This window comes from Aspergillus sydowii, assembly GCF_001890705.1.
Source record: "Aspergillus sydowii CBS 593.65 unplaced genomic scaffold ASPSYscaffold_3, whole genome shotgun sequence".
Classification (NCBI taxonomy): domain Eukaryota; kingdom Fungi; phylum Ascomycota; class Eurotiomycetes; order Eurotiales; family Aspergillaceae; genus Aspergillus; species Aspergillus sydowii.
The window spans coordinates 61376-74118 of NW_024467861.1; the positions used below are offsets into that span (position 1 = coordinate 61376).

General features: G+C 51.1%; 8 protein-coding genes across 8 annotated transcripts; 2 read left to right on the plus strand and 6 right to left on the minus strand.

The window, feature by feature from the left end:
• Positions 1 to 60: 60 nt before the first annotated feature.
• Positions 61 to 1963, minus strand: ASPSYDRAFT_172825 (FMN-dependent alpha-hydroxy acid dehydrogenase). Its single transcript, XM_040843427.1, has 5 exons — positions 1761 to 1963; positions 1501 to 1711; positions 1158 to 1452; positions 450 to 1107; positions 61 to 398 (listed from the first exon to the last, which is right to left on the minus strand). Exons 1-5 carry the CDS (start codon positions 1903 to 1905, stop codon positions 241 to 243), a joined length of 1467 nt encoding a protein of 488 aa, XP_040704113.1. The 5' UTR covers positions 1906 to 1963; the 3' UTR covers positions 61 to 240.
• Positions 1964 to 2507: 544 nt separating this feature from the next.
• ASPSYDRAFT_86900 (sugar phosphate isomerase/epimerase family protein) lies at positions 2508 to 3521 on the minus strand (the record flags this gene model as incomplete). The annotated part of the gene is made up of 2 exons (XM_040851746.1): positions 2508 to 3098; positions 3159 to 3521. 2 exons carry the CDS (start codon positions 3519 to 3521, stop codon positions 2508 to 2510), a joined length of 954 nt encoding a protein of 317 aa, XP_040704114.1.
• Positions 3522 to 3697: 176 nt separating this feature from the next.
• ASPSYDRAFT_130004 (uncharacterized protein) lies at positions 3698 to 4809 on the plus strand. Its single transcript, XM_040840549.1, has 6 exons — positions 3698 to 4016; positions 4069 to 4125; positions 4193 to 4269; positions 4317 to 4380; positions 4436 to 4518; positions 4568 to 4809. The coding sequence occupies exons 1-6, from the start codon at positions 3744 to 3746 to the stop codon at positions 4752 to 4754; spliced, it is 741 nt and encodes a 246-aa protein (XP_040704115.1). The 5' UTR covers positions 3698 to 3743; the 3' UTR covers positions 4755 to 4809.
• Positions 4810 to 5049: 240 nt separating this feature from the next.
• ASPSYDRAFT_55922 (uncharacterized protein) lies at positions 5050 to 6492 on the minus strand (the record flags this gene model as incomplete). Its single annotated transcript, XM_040849114.1, has 7 exons — positions 5050 to 5217; positions 5267 to 5306; positions 5371 to 5539; positions 5595 to 5709; positions 5775 to 5843; positions 5900 to 6273; positions 6336 to 6492. 7 exons carry the CDS (start codon positions 6490 to 6492, stop codon positions 5050 to 5052), a joined length of 1092 nt encoding a protein of 363 aa, XP_040704116.1.
• Positions 6493 to 6605: 113 nt separating this feature from the next.
• Positions 6606 to 7890, minus strand: ASPSYDRAFT_42036 (shikimate dehydrogenase family protein). Its single transcript, XM_040846390.1, has one exon. The coding sequence runs from the start codon at positions 7738 to 7740 to the stop codon at positions 6772 to 6774; it is 969 nt and encodes a 322-aa protein (XP_040704117.1). The 5' UTR covers positions 7741 to 7890; the 3' UTR covers positions 6606 to 6771.
• A 65-nt stretch (positions 7891 to 7955) lies between these two features.
• Positions 7956 to 9092, plus strand: ASPSYDRAFT_146178 (Gfo/Idh/MocA family protein; the record flags this gene model as incomplete). Its single annotated transcript, XM_040841599.1, has 1 exon — positions 7956 to 9092. One exon carries the CDS (start codon positions 7956 to 7958, stop codon positions 9090 to 9092), a length of 1137 nt encoding a protein of 378 aa, XP_040704118.1.
• Positions 9093 to 9136: 44 nt separating this feature from the next.
• Positions 9137 to 10300, minus strand: ASPSYDRAFT_86905 (CaiB/BaiF CoA transferase family protein; the record flags this gene model as incomplete). The annotated part of the gene is made up of 1 exon (XM_040851747.1): positions 9137 to 10300. The coding sequence occupies one exon, from the start codon at positions 10298 to 10300 to the stop codon at positions 9137 to 9139; it is 1164 nt and encodes a 387-aa protein (XP_040704119.1).
• A 237-nt stretch (positions 10301 to 10537) lies between these two features.
• On the minus strand, positions 10538 to 12733 carry ASPSYDRAFT_86906 (uncharacterized protein; the record flags this gene model as incomplete). Its single annotated transcript, XM_040851748.1, has 11 exons — positions 10538 to 10856; positions 10909 to 11049; positions 11110 to 11293; positions 11347 to 11401; positions 11455 to 11589; positions 11674 to 11749; positions 11806 to 11813; positions 11873 to 12100; positions 12156 to 12333; positions 12389 to 12441; positions 12494 to 12733. The coding sequence occupies 11 exons, from the start codon at positions 12731 to 12733 to the stop codon at positions 10538 to 10540; spliced, it is 1617 nt and encodes a 538-aa protein (XP_040704120.1).
• Between the last annotated feature and the right edge of the window lie 10 nt (positions 12734 to 12743).

The following is a 12743-nucleotide window of genomic DNA, read 5'->3' on the forward strand; positions in this document are numbered from 1 at the left end:
AGTTAGGGGTTAACTGCCTACGATAGAGAAGCAAACAAGCAGACTCATATAGCAGACACTTCCAGCCTTGTCTAAACATAATCAAGCCCCGCGTTTTATGACTGCCTTGTGCTGCCCAACGCCGAGTTGCTCCAGCCTCGCCTTGGCTAGCAATATACCATCTTCAAGTCATAATCACCTATGACTACAGTTTGATGGAGCACGCGTAGTATTATGGTAAAGACAATATGTGATTTGTATTTATAGGTTAGAACGCGCCCTCCATTTGATATAAGGATGGTTGGGGCTAGAGGGAACCAAATGGTCAACATCGGCCGTATTGACCAGGCCTGGGTACACTTCTGAAAGGTCTTTGATACCGATGAGCTTCATGACAGCTTCCATCTCGGATTTGAGCACTATAGGTATTCAGTTAGCGTGGAGTAGACCATTAGGCGAAGGGAACGTACGTTGTATTAGATGCTCGACACCCTCTGTCCCATAATTCAGTGCATACAAGAAGCTCCGACCAATTCCCACTGCTTTTGCACCGAGGCACAGCGCCTTAATAATGTCTGACCCCCTGCGGAAGCCTCCGTCCACATATACCTCCATGATGTCGAAAACCTCTGGGCAGTTCTTGTGCATCTCCAACAGGAGAAGAATCGCAGGCGGCGTGTAGTCCAGATTGCGGCCACCGTGGTTACTGAGTAAGATGCCATCTACCTTATATTGCATTGCAATCTTCGCGTCCTCAGCGGAGGTGATTCCCTTCAGGATAATAGGGAGGCTGGTGACACTGCGGATCCAGGCAATGTCCTTCCAGGTCATTCCCTGGTCGATATAACTCCCCATTATTCTGGTGAGGCCCCCATCTGCCTTCATAGGTTTACCAGTAACCGGATGAGGGAGCTCATCGTTTGACTTGAGTCTTTCGTCCGATTCACGCTTGCCGCGTCCTGCTGCGTCGACGGTCAAAAAGATAGCCTTGCAGCCTAATGACTCCGCCTTCAACAGTACTTCTCTTGATTTTTCTTTCTCCTTGTTGAGATAGAGCTGGAACAGGAAAGGATAGCCCGGAGTCTGCTCAACGACTTCCTCGAGCGGGTGGCCAGAGTTGGTGCTAATCTATTGACAGTTCAGCATGACAGTCTCAGTGAAGAGGCGTAAGTGCTTACAATTTCCAAAATCCCTGTAGATTTTGCCGCACGGGCGAGTCCCTTTTCAGCATCCGGATGAATCAACCTCGCTACACCCGTCGGACAAATAAATAGCGGCATCGACATTGGCAGACCAAGCATCGTGCTCGACGTGTCGACATGCGTGACATCTTTCATGACCCTCGGCCGGAACCAGATGCGCTTTAGCATCGCCTCATTCGCGTCGCGGGTCCAGCAATCGGTGTCTGCCGTGGAGTAGAATGTATACGCCTTTTCCGATGCACTGGCAGCCGCGGCTCGTTCAAAGTCGTAGCTTCGTGGGAGTCAACATCGGATAATTATCCGGGCTGAGGATACGCACCTGTTGATGAGCGAATGCAGCGGGGGCTTGGATTTGCCCACAGGCTGCGCAGGCTGAGGTTTTGAAGGCGATTTCGTCCATTCTGGAGTGATTGTTGAGGCATCGAGTTGGCCTTTGAAGTTCTCTATGGCGATGTTTTCTCGGATTATTGTCATGGCGTGGATCTCAAGGAATGCGTCCGTCGCGTCCCGCCCGGCGTACTTGAGAATAACTGCCAGATATTTAGCAGCATTCCTTTAATAGAGCAGCGAATTGCCTACTTGAAGGACCTCCAGGGTGCTCGTTAATAAATGAGGTCAGGTCCCAGATCTCGCCATTGATCCCCACCCAGCAGTCGTCCGGCGTATTGTGGGAGAGGACATCGCGTGCTGAGATCAGGAATGGATCGCTCGTAGCTTTGCCCATCGGTGCACTATATACCAAAATCTGGGGAAAGGGGCAAGCAGGCTGCGTGAGGGTCCAGATTATGTACGGGCGAAGAAGGCGTGTCGGTGAAGATCAGCCAGAACGATTAACCGGCCTTCTCTCCACTGCTGCTCTCCAAGTCGGACCACGTCCGACGGCCCTAATACACTTCGTATTATTGGTTCATAGCCCAGGCCATTCCAGAGCTAGGGAATTATCGCAGTCGCGGCTCTTACAATTTATATAGTATTTGTATATATCGCACTGGCCAAGTCAACCACGCCTGGTTGAAACAACTACGCGTTAAAAGATTGGGACCAATTACTTAGCGTACGAAGAGAAATAAGCCAGGTAAACTCCTCCCCAAGCCTGGCTCATAGTTGCACATATTTGGAAGAGAATTCGCATCACAGCCTGTGCCCTGCCAGGTCATCAGATGGTGTCCATACAATGCAGACAAATACCACTTACTACGACTCAACCCACAACGGTGAGCAAGTTTCTTCCACGACTCTATCCCTCTCGCCGCCCAATCATCAGGGACTCTGGTATGATCATCTTAGTACCTATACATCCACAAGCCATGGAAAGCCCAGTAAAACTCACGAGGTCCGCGTCTCCCACATGTCAGTATGGAAAACCTCCATAGACACCCACCCGCGGTATCCCAAATCAAAGACCGCCTTCGCCACATCAACAACCGGAAGACAGCCCCCATGCTTCTCTTCACAAGGATAAATCCGACAGTTGCGCGACTGGGTCATGAACGGCGGTTGTGCCAGATCCTGACGCGGGTATCCCTTTTGTTTAGGATCTGCCACTATTGCGTCACTCAGTTGGAAGTATACAATGTTCTCCGGATTCACGGTACGCTTCAACTTGTCAAGGTTAGCGTGTAGAGCTGCAAGTCCGTTTGGGCGAATTGGAGACTCAGCATTGAACGGATCGCCTGCATCTCGTGCTGCGATGTGGAAAGTATCTAAGCAATGGCCGACATTGGGTAGGTTAACAAGGTCTAATATTCTTTGCACTTGCTGCCAGGTGTTGTTATGAATTCCCCACGAAGGTGCTTCATAGGCGACTCGCAGGCCATAAGCTTGTGCTAGATGGCCCAACCTGCGCATATTACCCGCGATGATTGTTGGATTGCCGGTAATCCTGCTTTCATCGATCCCGTACATGGCGGTGCAAATCTGCCAGGATCCGCGATTTTAGCAGTACACCATGACGAGCAGGTTGGGGACCTGGCACACCTGCAAAATGCCAATACGCATAATCCGGCAAAGCTGACACCAGAGCTCCGCCTCTTGGAGACGTACGTCCACGTCCCTAGGGTCCTTAAGCCCATCATACGCTCCAAACGGGTTCAGCGCGATGAGCTGAAGGCCCAATGACGACGCCGCTTTGAAGATGTCATTGGCAGCTGTATAAAGGCGGTCCTTCCGAGATTTTGATTTAGTAAATGTTGAAGCATAAGCGTCAAGGCATTCAAAGGCCAATTCGACGCCGTCAAACCCGTGTGCCTCGGCAGCTTGTAGTTTGCGGTGGATGGCGTGCCCTGCGGCGGACTTTCCTAGGGAGTTCGAAGCGACTGCGATTTTAATATCAGATGCCATTACTGTGGTAACTCTGTATTTTACTATGCGATATTGTAAGCGTCTGGTGGAGTAAATTGAGTCGGATATGTAGATGCCAGTGTCAATGGCCCGGTGTCTAGATTAAAGGGCCGGATGGAAACGCTAGGTTAACCACGTTATTAACGACATATTCCCCGCATAGCCGCAACCAAGTACGTGAATATTCTACTCACTGGTTATAGTCTATAATAATTTCCCATTATGCAACAAAGAGTGGCCATCATCACCGGCGGCGCGGACGGCTTCGGCGCTGCCATCGCAGACCGATTCAGCAACGAGGGCTGTCGTGTAATAATCCTTGACTTGAATAAGCAGAAAGGGCAAGAAAAAGCTGCCAATGACCCGAATGTGCACTTTCTACTTGGGGACGTGACTCGACAAGACACTTGGGAACAGGCGCTGGCAGTGGCCAGGGAGAAGTTTGGCCGTCTGGATGTCGTCGTGAACAATGCAGGTATTACAGGAAGTCAGAGTGTAGGTATTGTCTAATATAGCGAAGAAGACTGATGTGACTGACTGCTGCCAGCCTGTGCACACCAAAGACATGCTCGAGTACGAAAGGACATTCAACGTGAATGTCAGAGTGAGTCTGGCCTGAAATAGCCCTGTCGACGTCGATTTCCAGCGAAAACCGGCTAATGGCATGAAAGCCCATATTCTGCAGCGCCCAAGCTATCGTACCCTTTATGATGGAACAGGGAAGCGGTGTCTTTGTGAACATTACAAGGTACGACGATCACCCAGATACACTAAACAGTGCCTCTAACTTGTCAGCACTGGGTGTACTCGTCCCCGGCCAGGATTTGCCTTCTACAATGCCTCCAAGGCAGCCGTGAACGTAAGTATTTCTTGTCCTTGGGCCGTGAATATACTAACAGGGTGATACATGGTAGGTTGCGACCAAGACTATGGCGTTAGAATATGCACCAACCATCCGATTCAATTCCGTCGCGCCGGCAGTGGGGAATACATCCATGTATGTACACGGAAAGTTCCTGTTGTATACAAGAGGCTTACGACTGCAGGCTACAAGCAAGCATTGGAGACGGAGAGGACTCAAGGCAGCGACTACAGAAGATCGAGGATATGCTACCAATGAAGAGAGTCGCTCAACCAGCGGACATAGCAAATGCTGTATGGTATCTGGCATCCGATCAGAGTTCTTTTGTGACTGGAACAACTCTGGAGGTAGACGGTGGGCGCGGAGTATAGATAGCGGTACCTGGTAGCACCAAATTCACTTTTCAAGATGTCCATAGGTATTGAGGTTGCTCCTTCTGAAACTCTCTGGAGGTTATGCGTCTTAAACATAGGTTATGGTTACTACTGTTTTACCCAGATGGCCCTGAATGCTGCGCCCTTCGAGCACATCGAGCCTTGAATACGCAAAAAGGAAACTCGCTGATTTGGCGTCAATATATTGTATCATTTGTCCCCTATCACTGTGATATATCCAAAAGTCTTCTCGAGGGACTCTTAGGACGATGCACTATATATAGCCTCTATGCTACAGGTTGCTGCGTCTTATCTCGCCTCGTAAGACCTGATTGACGAAGTTCGGATCCTCTCGCAAGGGCCTACCAAGCCCTATCATATCGATATCCCCGTGTTCCACAGCCTCTGACATACGATGGCTATCACGCCACCCACCCGTAGTTCCGATGACCGCGCGAGTCTATACCATATATCAGTGAGAGCCGACGATGAAAGTGCGGAGGACTTACCAGAACCTTCTTGAGCTCTTGCGCCCATTCAATAAAATAGCTAGTAACGAGGAGATCAGTATTGATATATATATGCCTCTGGCTTCATGCGGTATTGTGCTTACCTTCCACGTTCTTTTTGGGATGGGCGCTCGGCCAGCTCTGTCATGATATTTCCTCGCCATGCAGGAGAAGCATAGGTACCCCCGGAGATATCGAAGAAGTCAACCCCAGCATCTTCGAGCCACTTTATGACGACGCACATCTCTGCAAAGCTTGTTCCTCCTTCAATAACTATGAATCAGGTCAGTTGATTACGAAGCTAGATTTTTTAGACAAGGAACCGTACAGTCATGGCAATTCAGCTTCGCAGCAATGACGAATCTGTTCGAGGGCAGTCTCGCCTTGATGGCGTTGACGACTTCAAGAATAAAACGGGCGCGGTTTTCGAGGCTTCCCCCGTACTAAAGACATACGTACGTTGGTAGGATATTCATGGCGATAGGGATCCAGGGTGGTTTCGACATACCTCATCAGTGCGCTTGTTGATCAATGGCGATAGGAACTGCTGCATGATATATCCGTGACTGGCGTGCAACTACGGATGCTTCGTTAACTTCACAGACACCTCGCATAGGGTAGGCGGGATCCTACTATAATTCCATCCGCTCCAGCCTTGTCAAGAACCTCCGACGCCCACACATATCGGCGCACCAAATCCTGAATCTCGGCCTTGGACAGCGGCGATGGCTTGCCGTACGTTTTGTTGAGACACGGCTGCAGATGCTGATCGGAAGACGACTTCGGGTTCGCGTTCAGAAACTCAGGGACCTGGCGTCCAGGGAACTGTAGCTGCGGTAGGAAAATGGCACCGCGCGACTTGGCCGCTTTGACAGCGGGTGCGAACGCTTCCACGGGGTCCCAGGGGTTGTTGATGTCGAGGACCGCATTGTTGTAGTTCTCGAGGTTATCTCGGTGGATAGGGATGTTTCCGGTGCAGATGAGACCGGCACCACCGTCGGCGATCTCTATCATGCAGATGGGAATTAGGTATTCAGTTTTTGGGTGTCCGTATGTATGGGGAACATACCCTGGTATAGGTCTGCATATCGCGGCAGTGGCTTTCCGCTGTTCTCGACGTTGTTTTCGTCGTAGGTGGACGCGTATTCACTGAGAGGAGTTCTATACATGCGATTTTTGATCACCTTTCCGGAGAGCTTCAGCGTGATGGGCTGTAGTTTGCTCATTAGCACGATCAACGGCTTTTGCGGCAGGATGTACTGACCTGGGACAGGGGAGCGATGTGTGCCGCCATTGTTACAAACAAGATGCCGCAATAATTGAAACAGGAGTATACTGTTCAATACCTCATGTAATAAGATAAGTCTTTAAAGCAATCAATATAGCTCTCCCCCGACCGGTGCGTTGATTTACAGTCCGGTTTGCGGGGCTGAAAGAGCACTCTACCCTCGGTTATACAAGCATGGGAACGGAAAATAATCTCTTGGCTTGTGCTGTAACTTAGACTACAGTTTGGCCACCGGCGCTTTGGTCCTTTCACTCATCACTGCCAACGCTTGCTTGACGCCCGCTTCATTCGGCACTTCTTCGACCCACAGAGTCTGTTGAGCCACACATACCCGCACCAGCACATCTGTCCCCCTCACTGTATTCCACCCTTTATCCTCTGCTGTGTTCAACAGCTTTGTCTGTGGAGAGGGCATGTAGCACATATCCATAAGCAACCCCTTCTCCGGCTTCCGTAAGACTGCCTCGCAGATTGCCGCACAGAGGATTTCACCCGGCTGCGTCGGAGGATAATCCGGCACGGTCCCAATAATTATATATGGTGCTGGCACCTGTTCCGCGCTCTCAACCGACTCGAGATGCCTTAGCTGGATTCCCGGGATTGCCTTCCGGAAATACTGCACAATATCTTCCACCTCAGAATCTAGTCTGTTGGAAATATAGATCTCGGATGGCGTAAACCATTTCCACAGCGCGTATATGGCGCTGCGCGCCGCCCCTCCCCCTCCTACCACCATAGCTGGCTTCCCTTTGGATGTCGAAGGCGCCGCCGGATATCGCTGTAGAATCGCCTCGCGAATGCCAACGCAGTCTGTATTCGTGCCGATATGGACTCGACGGCCGTCTGGTGCGGCCCGGACAAATGACGTATTCACTGCGCCGATGATTCTGGCTTCTTCAGTGAGGTGATCGAGGGCACTGCCAAATGTGACCTTGTTGGGCATCGTGATGGAGGAGCCGATGGTGTCGTTTGCGGCCAACCGAGCTTCGAATGCTGACCGGTCAGTCGTCTGCACCTTGTCATAAGACCATACTGCGTTGGATGACTTGAACAGAATGCCGTGGAGGAGCGGCGAAAGTGATTGAGTGATATTCGCACCGAAGAGAAAGGCGCGGTATGGCTTCGACCGTGATGTAGAGGTCAGTGGTGATTTGCCGTATGCGTACGACTGCCGTAGGATATCCATGGTAATGCTGAGACGTACAGTAAAGCTCAAGAGGCCAACAGAGGCACGAATAATCGTCAAATCAAAGCAGATCCGGGGCGTTTATATAGCACCGGCAGTTATATCAAGTCCCGAGTCTGCTTCCCCCGCATCCGGTTAAATTAATCAAAAGATAAAGCATCTACCGTGTGCTAAATTGCAAACCCAAAGACACTTATGCTATTGCGCAAATAATCATGGCGCCGTTGACCGACAACACCAAGATCCACGTTGCCCTTGTAGGAGGGGGGACTATTGCCCCGCTGCATGCGGAGTATCTACTCTCCTCGTCCACCTGCCTGCTAACAGCTCTCATTGACCCCTTTCCCCCGGGCCAGAAGCTGGCAGCGCAGCTCTCAGTTCCCTACTTTGACTCCTTACAATCTATTCTCTCGTCAGAGATACAAAATCCTGACGCATACATCATCTGCGTGCCCTCAAGCCTACACATACAAGTGGCCACAGATGTGATTACGAACGGAAGCCCCAAGGCCGTACTGATCGAAAAGCCCTTCTGCACAGACTCAAAATCAGGCAGCCACCTCCTCGAGCTAGCAAGAGCAAAGTCCTGCCAGGTTCTCGTTGGGCACCACCGCCGCTTCCATCCTTCCCTGGCAGCAGCGCGCGACGCCATCAACAATGGAAAACTCGGTCAAATCACCACAATCACAGGAATGTGGACGGCAAAGAAAACAGACGGCTACTATTCCTTTGCTGACTGGCGTTCTTCACGATCTGCCGGGGGAGGGCCGGTATGGACGAACTTCGTGCACGATATCGACGTGCTTCACTATATAACAGGATCGAGGGTTAACCGAGTGTGGGCTACCTCAACAGTCCGACGTCGAGAGAACCGGACTGTACCGCCGGAAGATCTTGTCGAGGAGGGCGCAGCGATAATGCTCCAGTTCGCGAATGGAGTAGTTGGGACATTCGTCGTCAGCGATAATGTGGCCAGTCCGTTTGGGTGGGAGGCTGCCACCGGCGATAACCCGTTGTATCCCCCGGCTCCTGTGGCTGTTGATTCCTATCGCATTTTCGGAACGCGAGGGACACTGACCGAGCCAGACGGCGTACTTTGGACTTATGACCCTGCGGATGCGCGGAGGTTGGGACTGGAAGTGGGATGGAATGTACCAATTCGGCGAGAGATATTGACCGCCGGTGATGGAATCCCATTTCAGCTACAGGCAGAACATCTAGCTAGAGTGGTCAAGAATGGTGAACGGCCGAGATGTGCTGGTGAGGATGGTCTAGCAGCTGTGAGGGTGTGCGAGGCTGTGATTACGGCTCTAATTGCAGGCGATGGCTTTCCTGTTGATATTCAAGGTTGAATGGGAGGTATTTGGATAACGTCAATCTGGTACACCTATGCTATTTACAATCTAGACGCATCCTTAACCTGCAAACCCCCGTTGACCAGTGCATAATCTCTCCCCTTCTTCCATCCCATCCACTGCGACAACGCCTGCTCTCCCCCTTCCCCAAGACCCAATACCTCCACATCCCATCCTGACCTTGGTCCCATATCCAGTGTTGGTGTCCCTGTCAGCGTCACTCCAGGGCGTTGCTCGTACCCAGCGGCCTCCAGCTCTGCATGGGTAAACACAGGCGTGGCACAAGCATCACTCCCGTCAAAGACTCCCTCCCATTCCTTGCGTGTTTTCTCGCGGAACTTTCTGCGGAATGCATCTGCAATAGCAGGCCAAACAGCACGATCATCCCTCTTCGGCACCCAGGGTTGGTCACTTAATCCTAACCCCTTAATCAACTCGGCGAAGAACTGCGGCTCCAACCCAGCAACAGCCATATACTTCCCGTCATCCTTGCACTCGTACACATTATAATAAGGACACCCTCCATCAGACAGATTCTCCCCACGCGGGCGGTCCCATTGTTCAGGAATCTTGGTCGAAATCCTCGGCATGGTAGCAAGGTAGTTCGCTCCGTCAACCATATTAGCGTGGACAACCTGGCCCTTCCCCGTGCGAGATCGAGAAAACAATGCCATCATGATTCCCGTAACGCACATGTGACCTCCAGCCGCGAAATCACCGAGAATATTTCCCGGAGGCGTTGGAGGCAGCGGCCGGCCGTCTGGCGGGAGACGCGGCGACGGGCCCAGCATGGACAGAACCCCCGATACAGCGAGGTAATTGATATCATGGCCCGCCATCTTAGCATACTTCCCATCGCGTCGAAATCCGGTGAGTTGGGCAACGACAAGGCGGGGGTTGAGTTTCAGTAGCACGTTTGTTGGGTCGAGGCCGAGCTTCTCCAGCACTCCTGGTCGGAAAGGGTCGATGAGGACGTCGGCTTGTTCGACTAGCCGTAAGAACAGGTCCTTTCCAGCCGTAGACTTTAGGTCGATTTGGATCGAGGACTTGTTACGGATGAGCACGTCGGGACTGGGTTGGTGTGGTGGGTTGACGCGGTCAACGCGGATAACGCTGGCTCCGTTGTCTGCTAGCATCATGCCAGCGAAAGGGCCAGGCGCAAGGCCGGCGAGTTCGAGAACGCGGATACCATCAAGAGCAGGCATTTTAGTATTCTGTTAGATGTACTCAAAATGAGGATGAGTGTTGTTTCGGGCTATGTTCTGGTTATATAGGACTAGGCCTAAACGTTGATCGAATATATCTCGGAATTTTAAAAAATAGCCCGGGTTAATTAATAACCAGTTATAGATCCTCGGTTAATCACGAACCATACGCCTAACTAAATTGAAATTTCTAATTCGATTTCTAAGAGGACTATGTATAGTTTACGTCTCTGAGGGCTACAGGTGTGCCTTCGATGCGGCCCTATCCCGCAGCTGTCGTCGCAGCATCTTGCCAGTGGGATTTCTGGGCAATTGATCGATAAAACGCACTCCTCCTCTTAGTTTCTTGTAGCCTGCCACTTCACCTGCGACCAGATCCTGAATTCCCTTTGCCAGGCTGTCCCGGTAAATCGATGTAATAGGGCTGCTCGGCACAACAAACGCCAGAGGGATCTCGGTGCCCTCCGCATCGTCCCAGATAGAGGTTACCCCCGAGTCCTTCACCATCGGATGTCGTCCGATTATCTCCTCAAGCTCAGTTGGGCTGATCTGGAATCTGGAGACATGGTTATTAGCACAGGGTGCTGGCTGAAGCTGGGCAGACATACCCTTTGTATTTGATCACATCCTTCAACCGATCCACAATTATCAAGTACCCCTTGTCGTCCAGGTACCCAATGTCACCGGTTTTGTACCAGTCAGGCCCGTGCATGCTTTCGCGTGTCCCTTCCTCGTTGTCTTTGTACCCACTATGTTGGAAGGGAAGTTAGAAAGGACATGGAAGAAACATCCTTAGGGGGGATACTAACAGCATAATGGTTGGCGTCGAAACGACAATCTCACCGGGTTGACCACGGGGCACTTCTTTGCCCTGTTCGTCGAGGAACTGGATCTTGACGTTGGCGAGTAAAGTGCCTGCGGCGACAAGAGGAGCGTCCTTATCTCTGACGCCACTTTGTGCAATACAAGAGGATAGCTCTGTGCAGCCGTACGCTGTAATCCCCAGTCAGTTTAGTAGCTCTGTAATCTGAGTGCTAAATACCTACTTTGACACAGGCTAACCGTAGGAAATCGCTGGCGTAACTTTGATGCAATGGCTGGCTATAGAGTGGTTAACTCCTGACCAATCCATATCCCATGCGAAAAAGGCCTACCTTCAAGGGTGCTGCCGAGCAGGAGAAATACTCAAGATCAGGGTACTGATACTTGCCAACCACCGAATTCTCCGCCAGCATGACAGCGACCGGAGGAACGAGCCGCGCCAACGTTGCGCGTTTTTCATGCATAAGCTGGTAATAGAGGTCAGAGGTTGCATTCCGATATATTGAAAATATCCAAGGGGACTGACACGGCAATAAGTTTCGAGCTCGAACTGAGGAACCATGCACACATAACACCCCAGCCACGGACTCATCAACGCACACACGTATAGCCCATAGATATGCGATACTGTGAGTCACCAGTCAGAAAGATGTCGAAATCTTCGGTTTAGTTGTGAGTGTCACCTACATGGCTATTGGAAGTCAGTATACTGCATCGCTCATTAGGGTTCGAGTAAATAGATTTACGTACCGGAAAAAACACCTCTCTCATAGACTCTCTCCAGTTGTCAGGGTTGTGGCCACGCAGGGCCTCACATATCCCAGTTAAATTGTAATGCGACAGCATAACAGCTTTGGGTAACCCCGTTGTGCCACTGGACAGCACGAGCGCCGCGCACCTGGTCCGAGCATCTTGTCCATCCAGCACGTATGCTTCAGGCTCCACTCGTTTCGAGTTCGATGTCAGGTCATTGGGGAACTATATCGGTTAACGCGTTATTATTTATGTGAGGAGGATGTGGTCCTATTCCTACCAGAAGATGGCCATCTAATCTAGACACCATTGTCATTATTGTCACATCGCCATAGGGTTCTGAACTCAGGGCTTCGCGCAGCTTCTTCTCGTATATCCCATCGACGATGAAAAACTGGGGCCTGATGACTTTGACAGCATGGGCGATCTCCTTCGCAGACGAGGAGTGGTTAATTGTACTAAGGAGATATAATTAGTGCCAACCGCGCATAAAGGAAGAAATGAATCACGAACCTGACAATCCCACCAGCTGCCCAAATAGCATGCGTTGCGAGGATATAGTCCACCTGGATATATTCAGTGAGCGAATTACGCAGGACCATTAGAGAGCGAACGTACGCAACTTCTCCCGATTATGGTGACGGTATCTCCTGTCTTCATTCCCAAACGATGCCTCAGCGCCCAAGCAGCCTTGAATGAATCCTCGCGTAGGCCATCATACGTGATTGATTTGCCAGTCAAGATATCCTCGCTGATGATCTTGTTTGGGTCGACATTCGCGGTATTCTCTAGCATCATCTGCGTTACCGACCGGTCATTGCGGAAGTGCACCGTCATATCTGAAATTATGGGAGCCATAGTGAGTAGC